Raw genomic sequence first — 18,264 nt, forward strand, 5'->3', positions numbered from 1 at the left:
CAGAACTTTGTACTTTTCAAAGACATGCAGATGTGGTCCGTGATAAACCTGCTTAAAAAAATTAGGACTTAGAAAAAATAAGGATCATGAACAAAATCTTTGGTCACTAGAGTGAAAGATGTATGCCTGTACAGATGTTATAACTATCACTACAGGAGTTTAGCGGCATATTTTAATTTGGATTTCAAAATTCAACGTAAATTTTCTGACTTTGACAATAGCTGCCTAATATTTCAATTTTGTACACTATTTCCAGGTTTTACCTTCAAAATGAACCTGGTGGACTTTTTCATTTTTGAGAACTATGTTCCAGATACTATACCCTAAAATCAGTTTCTGATTGATGTTTAGGGAATTAAATCGGATCATAACAAAGTAGGCCCTTAATATGACACTTGGTGACTTACTGGCAAATGATAAAAAGACATCCCACTTCTATGTAAAAATTCATTCTCTATCAAGTCTATTCATTTATTTTTTATCATACTTAAATATTTACTGTTTAAAAAATGACAAAGACTTTTCACCTTATTGAGTCACCTCCTATGAATCAATAAAAAGTCAAGTCACTGATATAAGGCCACCATGACTTCAGTCTCCATGTAGTCAATATTGTAAACGAGAAATGTTGGTTTTATGCTATTAATGTCAGATGTGATTCAGAAGCCCAAGAACACACAGAATGGAAAGATTTCTGGTGAAATTGTTAACTCACATGTACCAACTTCATATTAAAGAGGCTCACCAAATTGGAGACATTCATAAAGGAATACAATAAAAGAAAGATGAAGCTTTTAACGAAAAAGCATGTTGGCTCCTTAACACCACTACCAAAAAGAATATATAGTCCTTAGTTCCCTTGGGAGCATAATAAACAAAAAAATGTTTTTAAGTTAAAACACAATGGAACTCAAACCAGAGTCAGAATGTTACTTTTAAATTCAATAAATTCTATGTTTCTCTGAAAATTATTTTCTCCTGGAAAAATAAAAAATAATCAACGTTTATTTATCTATTAACAGTTCACTAAAGGGCATCAGGCCTTTGTACTGAATAAGAGGAAATTTTTGTGCTTTAATTATAAACACCATTAGAAATTCTGGAACACATAAATCTCAGAAAATGAGATAGAGCCTCAGTCAAACCTAAGGATTATATGGCTACATTCATGCTTAATGAAAAGAAAACATCTAATGAGGCTGATATGCCACTGTTTGTGAGAATGTGAATTTTGTCTTGATAGATACAAAAGTAATGGCTTGAGGTGACCTTAGTTTTGCATTATCCACTCCCACAACAAAACAAATTTTTTAAAAAACTAATAAATCATAAAGAAATTTCCATTTCTACTGGCTAAAACTCCTTACAGTTTGCTGGATTAAATGTATTTATTATCCACATTTGACGACAAGTCCCTTGCACATAATCTTCAAATTATTCAGGATGCTTTGCCTACTGAGAGAATAATATTGTATTTTGAGCGGCAAGAATGTACAACCCCCACTTCTGCTCTTAAAATGGAACTCTGCAGATAGAGAGCATTTAATGCTTATTGCAGAACTATCGAGAATCCCAAAGTGAACATCTCAAGTTCTGATTCCAGGCAGCCAATCGCTCTGCTTTGAGGTGGGGTTCATATTTTGAAAAGAGGCTGCCTCGTCTGTTTAAAATCAAAATGGCTCTTGATCTGATGAGTTGCTCCTCAGAGAATAATGTAAATAAAATATACTCAGAATAACATCACTAATGTAAACATACCTGAGCCGGAGTCAAATTTGCTTTCTGACCTGCAAAGAGAAAGAAATGTTTTACAATACAAAAATTGCATATTAAAGAACAACTGGTACTTTACGGGAGGGGATGTAGTGGTTACAGATTTCAGTTCAATGGCCAACAAGGAAAACAGCTTTTTAAAATGTAAATACATATCTCTTTTAACTATTTTAAACGTATGCATTATCCTACGTCCCCTGAACATGCACATATCTGCAGAGATAGCAAGCATGAAAAAGATACTAACTTTTTAACTTGTTTTGAGAGAAGGAGCATAAATTGCGTTAAAAAAAAAAAAGAGGTAGATTAACTTGTTTCCGTAATATAATAAAGCAATAAAAAACTCAAATTTAAATTTATCCTCTTTACTTATTATTAAAGATTTCCAATTATTCAACACCAGGTAATTTTTCACTAAGTTGTGCGCTGAGTAAATGAACCTGGTAACCCCATACATTTAACAAGAGGGAGAAAAAAAATCTGAGCCCTTGTGGGAACATTATGTTTCAGATATAGGCTAATACTGGTTGTAAATTCAGAAGCCTTTGAAGCTCTCAGTTCGGCTGTGGGAAAACTTCTGTTGGGTAATTACTCTCAAGATGCTGCTGATGTGCTGTCAGGCAGAATTAACCCTATGACTAGGCCTATCTACACAAGCTACTATAAGACAGCATTGTCTATATCTAGCTCTCAAACCAATTAGTGGGCATGCTCCAGTCGGATTTATATCACACATTAACAATCAATAGTATATATGTTCACAGCTGCCACAGCAAGATACAAGAACCCACCAGCAGGAGTCCTGTTAAGGGATGTTACATTGACAGAGAAGATTTTTTTTTTTTCCTGGGGAAATGTAGTTAACTAAGTGGGAAAGGAGATTTCTTTGAAATTATGCCAGGGTACCAAAGCACTTTTGGAAGCGGTGGCTTTCTTTACCTAAATTAGTTTCAAGAGAAGTCATCAAAGGGGAGAGGGGGAGAGGATAAGCAAGAGGCAGCTTTCTTTGTCATAAAAACCCATTTTCTCAAGTATTCCTAAATGAGGTTTCACCTGATACTTAGAGTCAATAATGGTAAAAACAAAAAAGTGTTGTCACGGCCACGGTTGCCGACAACCAGCAGTGCGATGCAGGCCCGCTCTCCCAAGCCCTAGCCTGACCGCACTCCTCATCCCACTCCTTCACTTAGACGGCCCCGACTGCTCTTCCAGGTGCAAACCACTTTTGCTTTTTGTCCTCTCTCCTCTTCTGGAAAGGCTTGCCTCGCGCCCCCTTCTTTGTTCCCAGCATCCCTGAGCACAGCTCGAAATGGCGTTGGCCCCACATCCTGCTGGTTTCCTTGCCTATCTTCCCCACTACACCTTCCTCATCTCTGCAGCCACAGCGGTTGCACGGCACCTGCTGCTTATACCAACAACTGTCTGTGGAGGGGAACTTCCACCAACAAACACACATCCTTCTCACCTGGATAGGAGGTGTTCTTCCTTCTCTCTGGGCTTTTCTCCACTTATGTGCTAAAATGCATTCTCTCATCTGCCCTGGAACCGGGCTGGATGAATGACTCCTCTCTGCTGTATCTTTCTTTCTTTCTTTTTTTTTTTTTTTTAAGTTTATCGGTTTATTTTGAGAGAGACACAGAGAGAGCAACAGCAAGGGAGGGGCAGAGAGAGGGGAAGAGAGAGAATCCCAAGCAGGCTCTGTTCTGTCAGCGCAGAGCCGGACGCAGGGCTCCAACTCACGAACCGTGAGATCGTGACCTGAGCCGAGATCCAGAGTCTGAAGCTTAAAACCGACTGAGCCACCCAGGCGCCCCTCTCTTGTGTCTTCAATATCCAGGTTTCCCGCAGGTTTCTCCTCCCTTCTGAAGAGGAGTGCTCAGGAATTAAATAAATGTCCTCCTTCAAGTAGGTGCCCTATTCTTGTTATCTGCTTTCTTCCTATGCTCACAATCAAGCCTATGGGAAAGGATAAACTATACCGTATGGTGTATGTTTTCTTCTCCTGACCTCCCAACACATTCGCTGTTTGAGCCACCACGATCTGTCCTTGCTAAGGTTTATCAGTGGCTTCCCGTTGCTAAACCAAAAGCTAAACGTATTGCTAAACCAAAAGCCCTCTTACCATCCCTACTTTACTAAGCCTCTCTCCGACTAACAAGCAATACTACCTGAATGTTGCACTGGGACCTCAAATGACCTATGTACTAAGCTCAATTCAATGTATTGTCCTTCAAATATAATTCTCTGCTATATTCCCTATCACTGAAATTGGGCATCATGATATTGTCCTAGTTTTCTTCTGCACCCCCTGTATCAAATTTGTCACCAAGACCTGTTGATTTCACTACCTTCCCCTTCTCTCTGTTCTTACTCTTACCACCTTTGGGCTTATCTTTGACTCAGAATCTCATACCCAGAAATCCCACCCACCCATCCAATCCGTCACCCCATCAGCTGCCAGATGTTTCCAAAACACGAATCTGATCACATTACCACCACCTCAAAAACTAGAGCAGGCCTCTCCAAACTTGGGTCACAAATTGACCCATTAGTGGATTATAAAATTAATTTAATACAACTAGTATTTTTTTTTAAACCTGAACTGGAATAGAAAAGAAGACAAATGCACTCCACATATTGAGAGTCTGGGCAATTTTGCACAACTTTTGGGTACATGTACGTGCATTTGTGTCTGCGCGTGATGGCACACGTGTGTGCTATGCAGCACTAGCCTTACAAGTGAGCAAAAGGCTCTGCTTTGGTCTTCCTCTGGCTGTGCCCTCCTCCCCACCAGGCAGGGAGTCCCCTCCTGTATCCAAAGCTCCAAGTACCAGGGTCTGTGGCATTCTTCACCCAAAGGGCCCTGCCTGAGCCAACTTCCTCACCCTAGATGGGCCCTTTCTTCAAGTCAGGTTGTTCTACTAGTGTATGTACCTCAAGCCCGAGGGGCGGCCAAAAGCTGCTGCTTGAAGGAGGGAGCTTGGACCCAAGGGCAGAAGGAAGGGGACACAAAGAGGACAGGGCAAAATGCTATTTCTGCTCAGAGAATTCTTAATTCAAACCCTTCCGTGAGAGTGGAGGATTGGAGCACCTAGGGGCCAGAGGTTGCCCCTTGGACCAGACCGGCAAGGTCTACACAGCCTCGGAACTCAGGCGCAGGGCCGGTGGAGATGGGGAAGGGGCGATGATAGGACAGAGGCTGGCAGAAACGAAAGAGCTCCTCCCCCCAGAAAAGAAGAAAACAAAGGAGGTATTCTCTTATGGATTCCACAGCCTTTGGAAGAGAAGGCTGAGGGAGACGTCCCCTCCTCTTCTCCCACTCTTGGCCCACTTGCCATTGTCTCTGCATTTCCCCAGGATGAATAATGAATAATAAATAGTCTTTTGGTGGGAGTCTAAATTAACTTTATTTGCACTGTTCTCAGTTATTTGTTATCAATGGTTTTACACACGGTTTTCACTGCTTTTGTCAAGATAGATTGGTATATCCTTTTCTAACAGTTTATTGCCTTGATTTATAACTTCTTAAATGACTAGCTATCTTGTATCCCCATGTGTCCTCTTGCCCAGGTCCTGCACGTGGTAGGACCAGGCCTGGTAATAAATCATCATGTAAAAAGGTACTCAGTCCAGGCTCCTCCACCCCATCTCTAATCCACACCGTATCCTTCACTCTCACCAAATAAAGAACCGTTACCACATTATGAGCCTGCATCCAGTACTCTCAGGCTAGAATGCCCTCCCCCCAGCTCATCACTGACAAACTCTTACTCAACTATGAAGCTTCCCCTCCATCCCATCAGCACCCTGCCTGCCCCCCTTGCCTCCCAGACACTAACCCCAGCAAGATGCAGACTGGGTTTCATCCATCTGCATATTCCCAACACTTACTGAAGCATGTGACATTTAAGAGTTTTTAAAATTTTACAGTAGGGGGTGCCTGGGTGGCTCAGTCAGTTCAGCGTCCGACTCTTGGTTTCGGCTCGGGTCATGATCCCACGGTTTGTGCGTTCAAGTCCTGCGTCAGGCTCTGTGCCATGGCAGGAGCAGGCATGGCACGGAGTCTGCTTACGACTCTCTCTCTCTCTCTCTCTCTCTCCACCCCCACCTCCCCCCCCCCAGCTCTCCCCTGCTTGCACTCTCTCTTTCTCTCTCTCTCTCTCTCAAAATAAACAAGTAAACTTTAAAGAAATTAATTAATAGGAATTAATTACATGAATTAATACATGAACAAATGAATCTGTAATTAATTAATTAGTAGGAATTAATACATGAACAAACGAATCTGTAAACTAAAAGAAAGCTAAAAATAAGGTACAGTGGCCCAAACCTCTATAAAATGCATCTTTTGAGACATGAAAAATCATATCAAAAAACTTTTATCCCTCAGACCATCTTATCTTCTCCAGAGATAGCTGGCCAATATGTAAAATATACCCATAAAGTGCAGAGAAAACATCTTCACACACTAATTAATGATGTTAGGTATCAGTTTAAAAACAAGAGTATTTTTAGAATTCTCAAACATAGTACTGAACCTTCAAAAAACTCACAACTACTCTATTAATAATTAAGACATAATAATAGAGTTAATACTATCAGTTTGAGGGTTAAGGAAAATTCGTCCTATAGTATAAGTTAAATCAGATTTCTCAGATTTTCTATACACACATGGAATCAATACACACGTACACATTCAAGACACAAAGTATGTACTATGGACTATGATCATCTCTCCTTCTAAATCCTCTTTAAGAAAGTAAGTAATGGGGCGCCTGGGTGGCTCAGTCGGTTGAGCGTCTGACTTCGGCTCAGGTCACGATCTCGCGGTCCGTGAGTTCGAGCCCCGCGTCAGGCTCTAGGCTGATGGCTCAGAGCCTGGAGCCTGCTTCCGATTCTGTGTCTCGCTCTCTCTCTGCCCCTCCCCTGTTCATGCTCTGTCTCTCTCTGTCTCTCTCTGTCTCAAAAATAAATAAACGTTAAAAAAAAAATTAAAAAAAAAAAGTAAGTAAAATATAGATCGCAACAAACAAATGGCAAATGTGGGGAAAAAAAGGATTCACACATAATACAGATTATACAAGAAAAGCAAAGAACGGATGTTCATTCATTCATTCCAAACCATGTATGATGTGCTTTTTTTCAGTAATTCACTAAGCTTATACGGCAGGGATATGAAAATGCAAAAAGTAAGGTTATACGGGATATAAGATGCGTAAGTAGAATTGTCTCCACAGACACCCATTTTACCCCTTGATTACACACTCGCATCTAAGCTTAAAGCCACTCAACCAGTCCCTTTGGCAACTGCCAAAAGACGGTGAGTACCGCCCAGACTGCTACCGTCTTTCAGCATCCGTTCTCCACTTCTTAACTTTATTTTTAATTTTTTTTTTAAGTTTTATTTATTTTTGAGACAGGGAGAGACAGAGCATGAATGGGGGAGGGGCAGAGAGAGAGGGAGACACAGAATCGGAAACAGGCTCCAGGCTCTGAGCTGTCAGCACAGAGCCCGACGCGGGGCTCGAACCCACGGACCGCGAGATCATGACCTGAGCCGAAGTCGGCCACTTAACCGACTGAGCCACCCAGGCGCCCCACTTCTTAATTTTAGAAATAGACTAAGTTTTAGATGGGTACACGGGCTTCCTAGGTAAAACAATTTTCCCACACCATATCCCACCTCTCTTGTAGCTAGTTGTGACCCTGTAACTAAGTTCTTGCCGAAAGGATGCAGGCAGAACGGATGTGTCGAGCACCTGATTATGCCCCTCAATAGAACTGCATCCCTCTTTTCTTCCCCCTGGCTGGAATGTCAATGCGATTCCAGGGGCTGAAGCAGCCATTCTTAGATCATGAGACAGAAGCTGACACCAGAGCATCGGCCTTTCACCACTCCTTGTACTGAAAGTACACACACACACTAGTAGCCCGTATCAATCCTGTTACATGTTTAAGCCACTATTATTTTAGAGCACTTGTAACAATATTACCACAGTAAAAGAGGCTTACACTAAATCTCCCAAATTTTTAAACCTGAATAGCTCTCATGAATTTGTAGTTGCTAGGAGAATTTCAGTATCATTACTACGTTTTAAATAATTAAAACATATGATATATGCATTCTTTTGATAACAGAACTATAGATTTTCAGAAGAGGGCAGTTTTAGTCTTTGGTTACAGTTCTATAGTCATGAACAAATTTGTAAAACTACTAATTTCTATTTATAGGAAATTAACCCAGTGTCCATGAAAGTTCTGTGTATTGAAGTCAAAAGCTTTTACCTTATTATTTTTCAAAACTTTATTTTCTCTTACGAGGAATGCACAAAGTCTCAGAGAAACTGCTTTTTGCTTAATGTTCCATGCTATCAATTTTTTTTTTTTTTAATGAGATCACGTAAGTATGAGCTACATGAAGTTAATGCAGGCAGTATGCCAAAAGGTTTCAGGTAACATGTAGAAAAATGAGGGTGATGTTCTTATTGGTTTTCTTTTTCAGTTTATTTATTTATTTATTTATTTATTTTGAGAGAGACAGAGAGCACAAGCAGGGGTGAAGCAGAGAGAGAGAGAGAGAGACGTGGAGCTGGACACAGGGCTTGAACTGACAAACCATGGGATCATGACCGGAGCCCAAATCAAAAGTTAAATGCCTAACCAACTGAGCCACACAGGGGCCCCTGTTCTTATTGTTTTTAATTGATGTCAATATAAGATTCTAGCTGCAGAAAATTTTTAGAAGGAAGAAGAAGGTGTAACAGACTGATTTTTGTCTATAAGGTCATTATATATGTCAACTCCATACCCAGGATTTTCTAAGACAATCCAGGTCAAATAACCTATACTGTTCTCCCCTTAAATTTTTTTTTAAGTTTATTTATTTATTTTGAGAGAGAGACAAAGCACACAAGTGAGTGGGAGAGGGGAAGAGGGGGGGAGAGAGAATCCTAAGCAACATAGGGCTTGATCTCACAAACCATGAGATCAGGACCTGAGCCAAAATAAAGAGTCAGATGCTTCACTGACTGAGCCACCCAGGCGCCCCTGTTGTCCCCCTTATAGCACAGAACATTTTCAGAAATTTTAACACTTCAGGATCCTACTTATAAGCCTAAGAATTTCTTCTTACTCTAAAAGTAATTCAGGGGCACCTGGGTGGCTCAGTCGGTTGAGCGGCCGACTTCGGCTCAGGTCACGATCTCGCGGTCCGTGAGTTCGAGCCCCGCGTCGGGCTCTGGGCTGACAGCTCAGAGCCTGGAGCCTGCTTCATATTCTGGGTCTCCCTCTCTCTCTCTCTGCCCTCTCCAGCTCGTGCTGTCTCTCTCTGTCTCTCAAAAATAAATAAACACTAAAAAAAAAAAAAATTAAAAGTAATTCAGAGGCCACTCCATTACCAGTGGCAGTAATAATAGCGGTGAATATCTGTGCCCCTTCTTCCAGCTACAGAAACATAATATGCTTCCTCTGCTTGGAACGTCCCCTCCTTCCCCCCCTCCACCCCCATTCTAGTATCCCTTAACCCCTATGCCTACTTAACGTCTAAAACTCACTCCACATGTTAGCTTAATTATCAGTTCTTTGAAGAAGAGTGGCCAGACTACATTAAGTTCCTTTACTTTATACTTGCACAGCACCAACTGCTCCTTCTTTGCACTCTTCAGAGTTGTCATTCTACATTCATCGGTGTGGTTATTTGACCATATTAAAAGAGTTCAATAATTGTGGCAGACACTATTTGTTACCCATCTATCGGCCAGTCTTCCTTTTCCCTGAAGAGAGAATTTTGATTTCTGAAGAGTGCTAAATATGTGTCCACCCCAGGAATAAATCATAATTAGGCTCTGCCAACTCTGGCAATCCTACTCTCCTTTGTCAGTGGCTGGTTCCCGGACAGGCATGTGACCCGGTTCTCAGCAGTGAGAGGTATAGGGAGGACAGCTGGGACACTTCATGGAAAGGTTTTTCCCCATGAGAAGGACAGGAGGGATGTAGGGAGAAGGCCCTTTTCCTACTCTCTCTCTCTCTCTCTCCCTCTCTCTCTCTGTTTCCTGCCTTTGAAGTTACTGTGTAAGGATATGACACCTAGAATAAGATTGTTGTAACAATCTTGTAACCATGAGAGGAAGGCCAAGAGAATCACAGAAATGCCAACACAGAACTTTGATATCATTCCAGTTCAAGAACAGCCTTTCTCTTCTAGAGTCCTTGTTGAGTTAGTCAAGTCTGTCATTGTTAGGCCACTTTGACTTGGGTATTTCTGTTACTTTTAACCCAACATATTCTGATATTGTTGCCAAAGCAGTACTAGGTTACGATCTATCTACTTTTGTGTTTAATACACAGAAAGGAAAAGAATAGATTTAAGCATTTAAAGCCACGTTAGCTACCACAACTAAAAACCGAGAAAAATGGACAAATAAAAGGTGTCCATTAACTGCACACTTATTTTTTTTTTTTAACTGACAGATATGGGGATACCTGGGTGGCTCAGTCGGTTAAGCGTACAACTCTTGGTTTCGGCTCAGGACGTGATCTCACAGCTTCGTGGGTTCATGCCCCACATCGGGCTCTATGCTGACAGTGCAGAGCCTGTTTGGGATTCTCTCTCTCTCCTCTCTCCCTGTCCCTCCCCAACTCATACTATCTCTGTCTCTCTCAAAATAAATAAATAAACTTAAAGAAAAAAAAAACTGAAGAAACTGGAAATATTTAAGAGGGAAGGAAGACTAATGCAAAATAATATAAATGATTTGTTTACACAACATAGAGAAGAAATCTTATTTGTCCTTAAAAGATAAATGAGGGGCGCCTGGGTGGCTCGGTCGGTGAAGCATCCGACTTCGGCTCAGGTCACGATCTCGCGGTCCGTGAGTTTGAGCCCCGCGTCGGGCTCTGGGCTGATGGCTCAGAGCCTGGAGCCTGCTTCCAATTCTGTGTCTCCCTCTCTCTCTGCCCCTCCCCCGTTCGTACTCTGTCTCTCTCTGTCTCAAAAATAAATAAACGTTAAAAAAATTTTTTTAAAAATAATAAAAAATAAAAGATAAATGAAACATTCTCTAACTAAAATAGTTACACAATGTACTCGACAATACATTGCAGGACGAATCAAGAGACCCACGAATCTAGTTCAGAAAGCAGAACAAGTCATTTCACTTGTGAGCTCCATTTTCCTCATTAGTAAAATGAGGCATCTGAAAGAAATCAGTGTTCCACACAAACTATTCCATGGAGAGGTAGCTGCCTGAAGTTTTCTGTAGTTCCCAAGAAGAAAGAAAAGGAGATGGGGAAAGGAGAGCACAGAGGAAAAGTGAGTGTGAGGTGACAAAAAGTTGCATCTATAGACCTCAAGCCTATGGACAAGGAAGACTGAAAAAACAGATAATTCTTAAGGCCATTTCTGGCTCCCAAGTTCCACAACTGCTCCCCAGACCATACTGGTAACTGCCTTCTTCAAATTCCAGGATCATTTCCGGTCTGTATCATTTACAGCACTTTAATCGTATGTTTTTAATCGTATGTTTCCCTGAAAACAATTCAATTGTTTCTTCTGTATATTTATATCTCTAGGGAGAATAAAGCTTTCAAACTAAAGACACCCTTAGCTACTGAAAATAAATTCAAAACGCTAAAGAAAAACAGTGGTAAAGAGAACAGAATACACCTTCTTCGTATTATGAACTGAACTGTCCTCCCCAGATTCTTATGTTGAAGTTCTAACCCCTGGTGCTGTGACTGTATTTGAAAATAGGGTTTTTGAAGAGGTAATTAAGTTAAAATGAAGTCATTCAAGTGGACCCTAATCCAATATGGCTGGTGTCCTTACGAGAAAGGGAATCAGAGGGCAGACAGCCACCCACAAGCTAAGAGGGGAAGCCTCAGGAGAAAGCAGCACTGCTGACACCTTGATCGGGGACCTGCAGCCTGCAGAGCCGCGAGACGATACACGCCTGTTGCTTACGCCACCCAGGCTGCGGTACTTTGTTATGGCGGCCCTAGCGGACCACCGCCCTCCGTTTCTTCTTCAGCCAGATGTTCAGCAACCTCAAACCTCCAGCACAAGCCCAAAACCCAGAAGTTAGTCGGAAATAACAGTGTCCACCGCTCTTATACACTTTAACCCATTTTAGGTACAATGTCATTTTGATCTCTCTATTCTCCCTCACTATTTTTAACCGCTTTCAGCCAAAGTGCTTTACCTGCATTTTGAGCACGGGGCAGCTGCTCCTGCAAATTACCAGAGGCCACCAGTAGGCAGACATAAGACCCTGATCAATGGGCTCTTTGTCTCGTCATATCGCGGCGGGAGAATGTTTCCAATGGTCTTGCCTGGTTCTTTAACACCGGTGTTGTGTATAGATTTGGCACGTGCTCTCTGGGGGATGAGGCAGACTTGGGAGGTGGTAAAATTTATTGCCCGACATCAGTTTTACACTTCATATTTGTGTTCTTATTTTCCCTGAAGATTTTCATTTCTACTCTAGGTTGTAATCAGAAGTAGAACAACAGAAGTTGTGGCTAGCAGGTTAGTGCTAGACACAAGAATTGGCAGATCCTAACATTTTAGAGAGAGACAACAAAAGAAACTCAAACAAGGGCAATCCAAACTTGATGAGTGTAGAGGCAAAGACTTTACACACCTCAGCAGCCAATGGGAGCTGTCAATGGGAGATGAAAAGATAAAAGAATATCATCCTCTACATTTTCCAGAACTCTGTAAGAATTCTTTAAAGGGATAAGCAGAGCCGTATGTACCTCATTAGGGCCTCACTGGTTTAATAACTAATATTAATAATGATGGCTACAAGTCATGAAAGCAACCTTTTAAGTATGCTATTTAGTAAGATACGGAAGTACATTCCTTAGGGGCTCTTGGGTGGCTCAGCTGGTTAAGTGTCCTTCTTTGGCTCAGGTCATGATCTTGCGGTTCGTGGGTTTGAGCCCCGCTTTGGGCTCTGTGCTGACAGCTCAGAGCGTGGAGCCTGCTTTGGATTCTGTGTCTCCCTCTTTCTCTGCCCCTCCCCTACTCACACTCTATCTCTTTCTCTCTCAAAAATAAATAAACATTAAAAAAATTAATAAAAAAGAAGTATATTACTTAGCATTTTCTTTTTAAAATCATTAGCTAGGGGCGCCTGGGTGGCGCAGTCGGTTAAGCGTCCGACTTCAGCCAGGTCACGATCTCGCGGTCCGTGAGTTCGAGCCCCACGTCAGGCTCTGGGCTGATGGCTCGGAGCCTGGAGCCTGTTTCCGATTCTGTGTCTCCCTCTCTCTCTGCCCCTCCCCCGTTCATGCTCTGTCTCTCTCTGTCCCAAAAATAAATAAAAAATGTTGGAAAAAAAAAAAATTTAAAATCATTAGCTAAAACTTTTAAGGTTAAAATAGATGTTTTAGTTGTCTAAAGAATATGTTTACAAAGCCATTCGTTTCCTAGATATTGCTATACACAAACAGAAGAAGCAACACAAAATTAGGAATAGAAAAGCACAAATTAAGAATAAAGAGACCATGGCAAAAAGATCTAACTGCCAGTCTTAAGGGTACTTCTGTTTCTACAAAGCACTAAAAAAGTCATTTAGATCTTAAAAAAATCAGTTGTGTTTCCATTTGCAGAGTAAAGATAATAATATCTGCTACTCTATACAGTTCTTTTTTAGAACAAAATGAGTAATGGCTGAAGCACAGGAAAATGCTATAAGGATAAATTTTCCTTGAGAATTTTAGGATTAAACAGTTCAATAATTAAACTAAATATAGGAACTAATTTTCATGACATTCATTATTTCACTTAAAAATTTTGCATTTCTAGTTGAAGCCATTAAAACTCAGCCTAAGGCAAACTTTCAAGGGCAAAATGGGTGAGAAAGTCATCGATTCCTCTCCCCATTCATCCCTTACACATATGAATTGAGCACTGACTATATACAGGTACTGCTTTAGGCCTTGGGATATAGCAGAGACTAAGTCAGACAAGGTTCCTGCTCTCAAGGAGCTCACACTCTGGTGAAGAGAGTCAGATGGCAAATCACATAAATAAGACTATTTCATATAGAGGCTGAAATAGAATGCCTTCCATCATAAACTCTAGAGGGTACTGGGATGGAAAGTTCCTGGGGTGGGGGTGGGGGGAGTGGGGAGGCGACCTGTTTTAAATAAACTGTCAGAGAGATGCTGTAGGAGGATATGACATTTCAGTTGCCACAAGAATGAGAAAGAGCCCACATCCAATGTGGGTGCAAAACAGAATTTTGGTACCGATTCCCAAGGAAAAGGCAAATGTAAGAACCCAAGATTAGCATGGAGAAAAAAGAATAGGAGCAGGAGGGGGGCAGAAAGGAGGAAGGAGAGAAGAAGAAGGGGCAAATAAAGGCCAATGTATCTAGAAAGAAGTGAGTGAGAGAACGGCAACAGATGGAAATCAGAAAAGTAAACAAGGGCCAGATCTCAACTTTAAAAGCCACTGCCAGAAGTTGTGATTTTTAAGCATAAATCATCAGAGTTTTTAAAGAACGAATTATAGTCTAATCACAATTATGTAAATTTTCACTCTACTATGTGAGAAATGCACCACAATGGAACAACAACCAAAACAGAGAGGCCACCTGGCACCTGATCTTGGTGGTGGTGGTGGTGGTGTTCTTTTAAGTAGGCTTCACGCCCAGTGTGAAACCCAACATGGGGCTTGAATTCACAAGCCCAAGATCAGAACCCAAAGTGAGGTCAAGAGCCGGATGCGTTAACTGACTAAGCCACCCAGGCACCCCGAGATCTTGGTTTTTAATACCATTCTCTAATAAAAGGAGCCAAAGCTCCTTGGAGAAATGACTGATTCTAGAAGTGGGGTAGGAAATACACAAGATAAACCTGGATTATCAAGTAGTGCTATAAAACAAAGAAGGGCTCGGGGCGCCTGGGTGGCGCAGTCGGTTAAGCGTCCGACTTCAGCCAGGTCACGATCTCGCGGTCCGTGAGTTCGAGCCCCGCGTCAGGCTCTGGGCTGATGGCTCGGAGCCTGGAGCCTGTTTCCGATTCTGTGTCTCCCTCTCTCTCTGCCCCTCCCCCGTTCATGCTCTGTCTCTCTCTGTCCCAAAAAAAAAATAAAAAATGTTGAAAAAAAAAAATTAAAAAAAAAAAAAAAAAAAAAAAAGAAGGGCTCAAAAATAAACAAATAAAAACCCTACATTGATGGAGGTATGTCAAACAGACATAGGAGCCAAAGCTGGAACAATATGAACAATAAAATAAAGTAGTATTGAATTATAAGCCAAAGTATAAACTAAATATCCATGTGTCCACATTGATATAAACAAATGATTAATCAAATAAATGAGAGAAAAGGCACGCATTTCTCTTGGCAGAAGAATTCCAGATAATTTATGTAGCTACTCTGCCCTCAAGATGAGGAACATAACTCTCCACTCCTTAAGTGTGGGCTGTGCATAGTGACTTCCTTCCAAACAGTACAGAAAGTGGAAAACAGAGTAACTTTACAGTGGTGAAACCTAACAAATACTGCCTCAGCCATGTGACCAAGTCAATATTAAATGTGATATCATGTTGATAGTATGTACCGTTGATATGATGTGATTGAAATGGCACTTTATCTCTGTGATCTTCCTCGCCAAAACCCATAACCACAGTCTAATCATGAGAAAAACATCAGACAACTTCCAATAGAGGGGCATCCTACAAAATACCTGACCAATATTCCTCAAAACTTTCAAAGTTATCAAAAATAAGGAAAGTCTGAGAAACTGTCACAGTCAAGAGAAATCTGAGGAGACGTGACGAGTAAATGTAAGGTGGTTCCCTGGATAAGATTCTGGAAGAGAAAAAGGACATTAGGTATAACCTAAGGAAATCTGAATAAAGTATGGATTCTAGTTAATAAACATGTATCAATATTAGTTTATAACTTATAACAAATATACTATACAAATGTAAGATATTAATAATAAGAGAAACTGCATAAGAGAGTATATGGGATCACTCTGTACAATCTCTTCAATTTTCTTGCAAATCCAAAACTGTTCAAAAAAAATAAAATATATTAAGAAAGCCACAGCAGAAAAACCATCACAGAAGTTCAGGTAACAGATGATAAAGATAATGGTAAAGCAGTGAAGATGGTGAGGACTCAGAATCCAAATGTGTTTTGAAAGCGCACAGTGCAAAATGTGTTGGTAGATTAGGGAGGGTGAAGGAAAGAAGAATTAAGGATGACTCTTGGAATTTTTGTTCAAGTAACTAGGTAAATAATGAATAGTACCTTTATTTAGTATATGGGGGGGGGGGGAGCGCAAGAGAATAGGCTGCTTCTGAATCATTTGCCGCATCTATTTGTTGCTAATTCCGGATTTACTCTTGTGACTTGGTAGGGTCGATAAAGTTTCAGGCTGTATGGTCCCTCACAGGATCTCAGGTTACTATATATATATGTAATATATATATTTATATTTTTTTAACCAAAGACACAAAAAGTCTACTTTCTAATAGAAAAGTATATAACTGCCTTGAAAAGAGATGACAGAAGATGTTTCTTGACCTAACTTTGAAATAAAAATTAGGACTAAACCATTATGTTACCCAAATAAATGAATCTGGAAGATACAGGATTTTCTGAATTATATCAAGCTTTTACAAAACACAGATCGAAGAGTTTGGAAATCTATACTTTTCAGTTCTCCAGATGATCCTAAGAACCACTGACCTGGATGGCATTCCTTTAAAGCAAAGGAAATTTCTATTTAAAATAGCAAGGCATCCCACTTTTCTTCTTTTTATATATATATTTGTTTATATATAAACAAATTTTAATTTGTTTATATTAGTAATTTCCAAAGTAACTTTTTGCCCAATAAAGAAGTAAAAAATTTCCCAGGGCTTTTGTATGAATTCCATACTCAGAAATTGTTAACACATCCCTGTTATAAAGTTATCTTTGTGGGAAATAATGAACTAAGCACCAAACTAGTGAAAAATCTGTTAGAAAAGATTCATTTCCCAGGCAAAATAACAACAACAACAACAACAACAACAACAACAACAACAATACATTTGCTACTTTCTTGGTGAACTTACTAAAAATATTTTCTTTTACAGCTATTGTCCCTGCCCACACAAATGAAATGATAAATCCTTAGATTCCATGAATTACTCAGACTGGGCTGGCAAATTAGCTAAAAAGATTATCACTAAGGTGATGTGTCTTGCGTAGTCAGTAAATTTACGCTCCATTACACTCCCAAGTAAAAATAATATGAAAGACAAACATTCGATATCAAAAAGCCTTCCCTCAAAGCTGGAGACCATGAAAAGAAGTTCACCAGAAGATGTGAACTTTCACGAAGTCATAGTCAAAAGCATTTATGGAGTGCTCACTATGTGCAAAGCACTTGATTTGAAGGAAGAAGTCTTGTTTAAAGTAGCCATAATTCAGCCCATAAAGCCCTTTATAGTTTAAGATCAACAATTTGAACCTCAGTCAGAAGCAAATGGGTAGCTGGTTCATACTGGAGGATGCAGGTGTAATTTGGTCAGTGCCACTCAGTTTCTTAAATTGAATGGACCTTTGCAGTTTGCATAAATTCCACTTCTGGGTGGTCTTCCAGAGCAATCTCAAAGAGGGCACACCACAGAGGTACTGGAGTTAATTTATGCTTATGCAGACTATGAGTCATGCAACGGCCATTAACACTATATACTTAAGTGAGTACATAGAAGTAAAACGTGCAAATCTCCAGCAGCATAAAGCCAACTTCCCTCAGGGCAGAAAAACTTCAAGTAGGATGAGCACTGAAAAATCTGTCAAGGCGCTAATGAACAAGTGTAGCTTGTTCCAAGCACGTTGCAAGATAATAAGAGAGAAAATATAAATGGCAGAAGAATTCGTGGGTAACATCCAGCTAATACATGATTATGAAATACAGTAATGACGTAAGGTAACAAATACAGTTATCTGCTTTGACTTTGACTCTCCTTTCCTTTGTCTACTCACTGGTGGTGGTGTAAGGCAGTAAAGTGTTCAAATAGTAGAAGCAACAGCGACACGAACAAGAGTCACCACGTGTTGAACTCCTGCTCTACGGCAAGCATACTTTAACATACACAGGCAAAAAAAATCTAGACAACCCAAAAAATTGAATATTAAACACTTATCTCAGAGATGGACAATCACTAATCTAAAAGAGTTCCTTTTGGGGTACCTGGGTGGCTCAGTCGGTTAAGCGTCCAACTTCAGCTCAGGTCATGAACTCGCGGTTCATGGGTTCGATCGAGCCCTGAGTCGGGTTCTGTGCTGACAACTCGGAGCCTGGAGCCTGGAGCCTGGAGCCTGCTTTGGATTCTGTGTCTCTCTCTCTCTCTGTTCCTCCCTCACTCGTACTCCGTGTCTCTTTCTCTCTCTCTCTCTCAAAAATGAATAAAAATTTAAAAAAAATAAAAAAGAATTCCTTTTACCTATTTCCTAAAAGGGGAAAAATTAATCTTCTG

At 40.6% G+C, this 18,264-nt stretch overlaps 1 protein-coding gene across 3 annotated transcripts in view; it reads right to left on the bottom strand.

The window, feature by feature from the left end:
- MSRB3 (methionine sulfoxide reductase B3) overlaps nucleotides 1–18,264 on the bottom strand; it is a 175,638-nt gene that overhangs the window by 89,669 nt on the left and 67,705 nt on the right. For all 3 annotated transcript variants that reach the window (XM_058742121.1, XM_058742122.1, XM_058742123.1), the window contains exon 5: nucleotides 1,759–1,787. In XM_058742121.1, coding sequence (XP_058598104.1) covers nucleotides 1,759–1,787 — 29 coding nt within the window. The remainder of the gene's footprint in view (nucleotides 1–1,758; nucleotides 1,788–18,264) is intronic.

This window comes from Neofelis nebulosa, chromosome 8 (assembly GCF_028018385.1).
Source record: "Neofelis nebulosa isolate mNeoNeb1 chromosome 8, mNeoNeb1.pri, whole genome shotgun sequence".
NCBI classification, from domain to species: domain Eukaryota; kingdom Metazoa; phylum Chordata; class Mammalia; order Carnivora; family Felidae; genus Neofelis; species Neofelis nebulosa.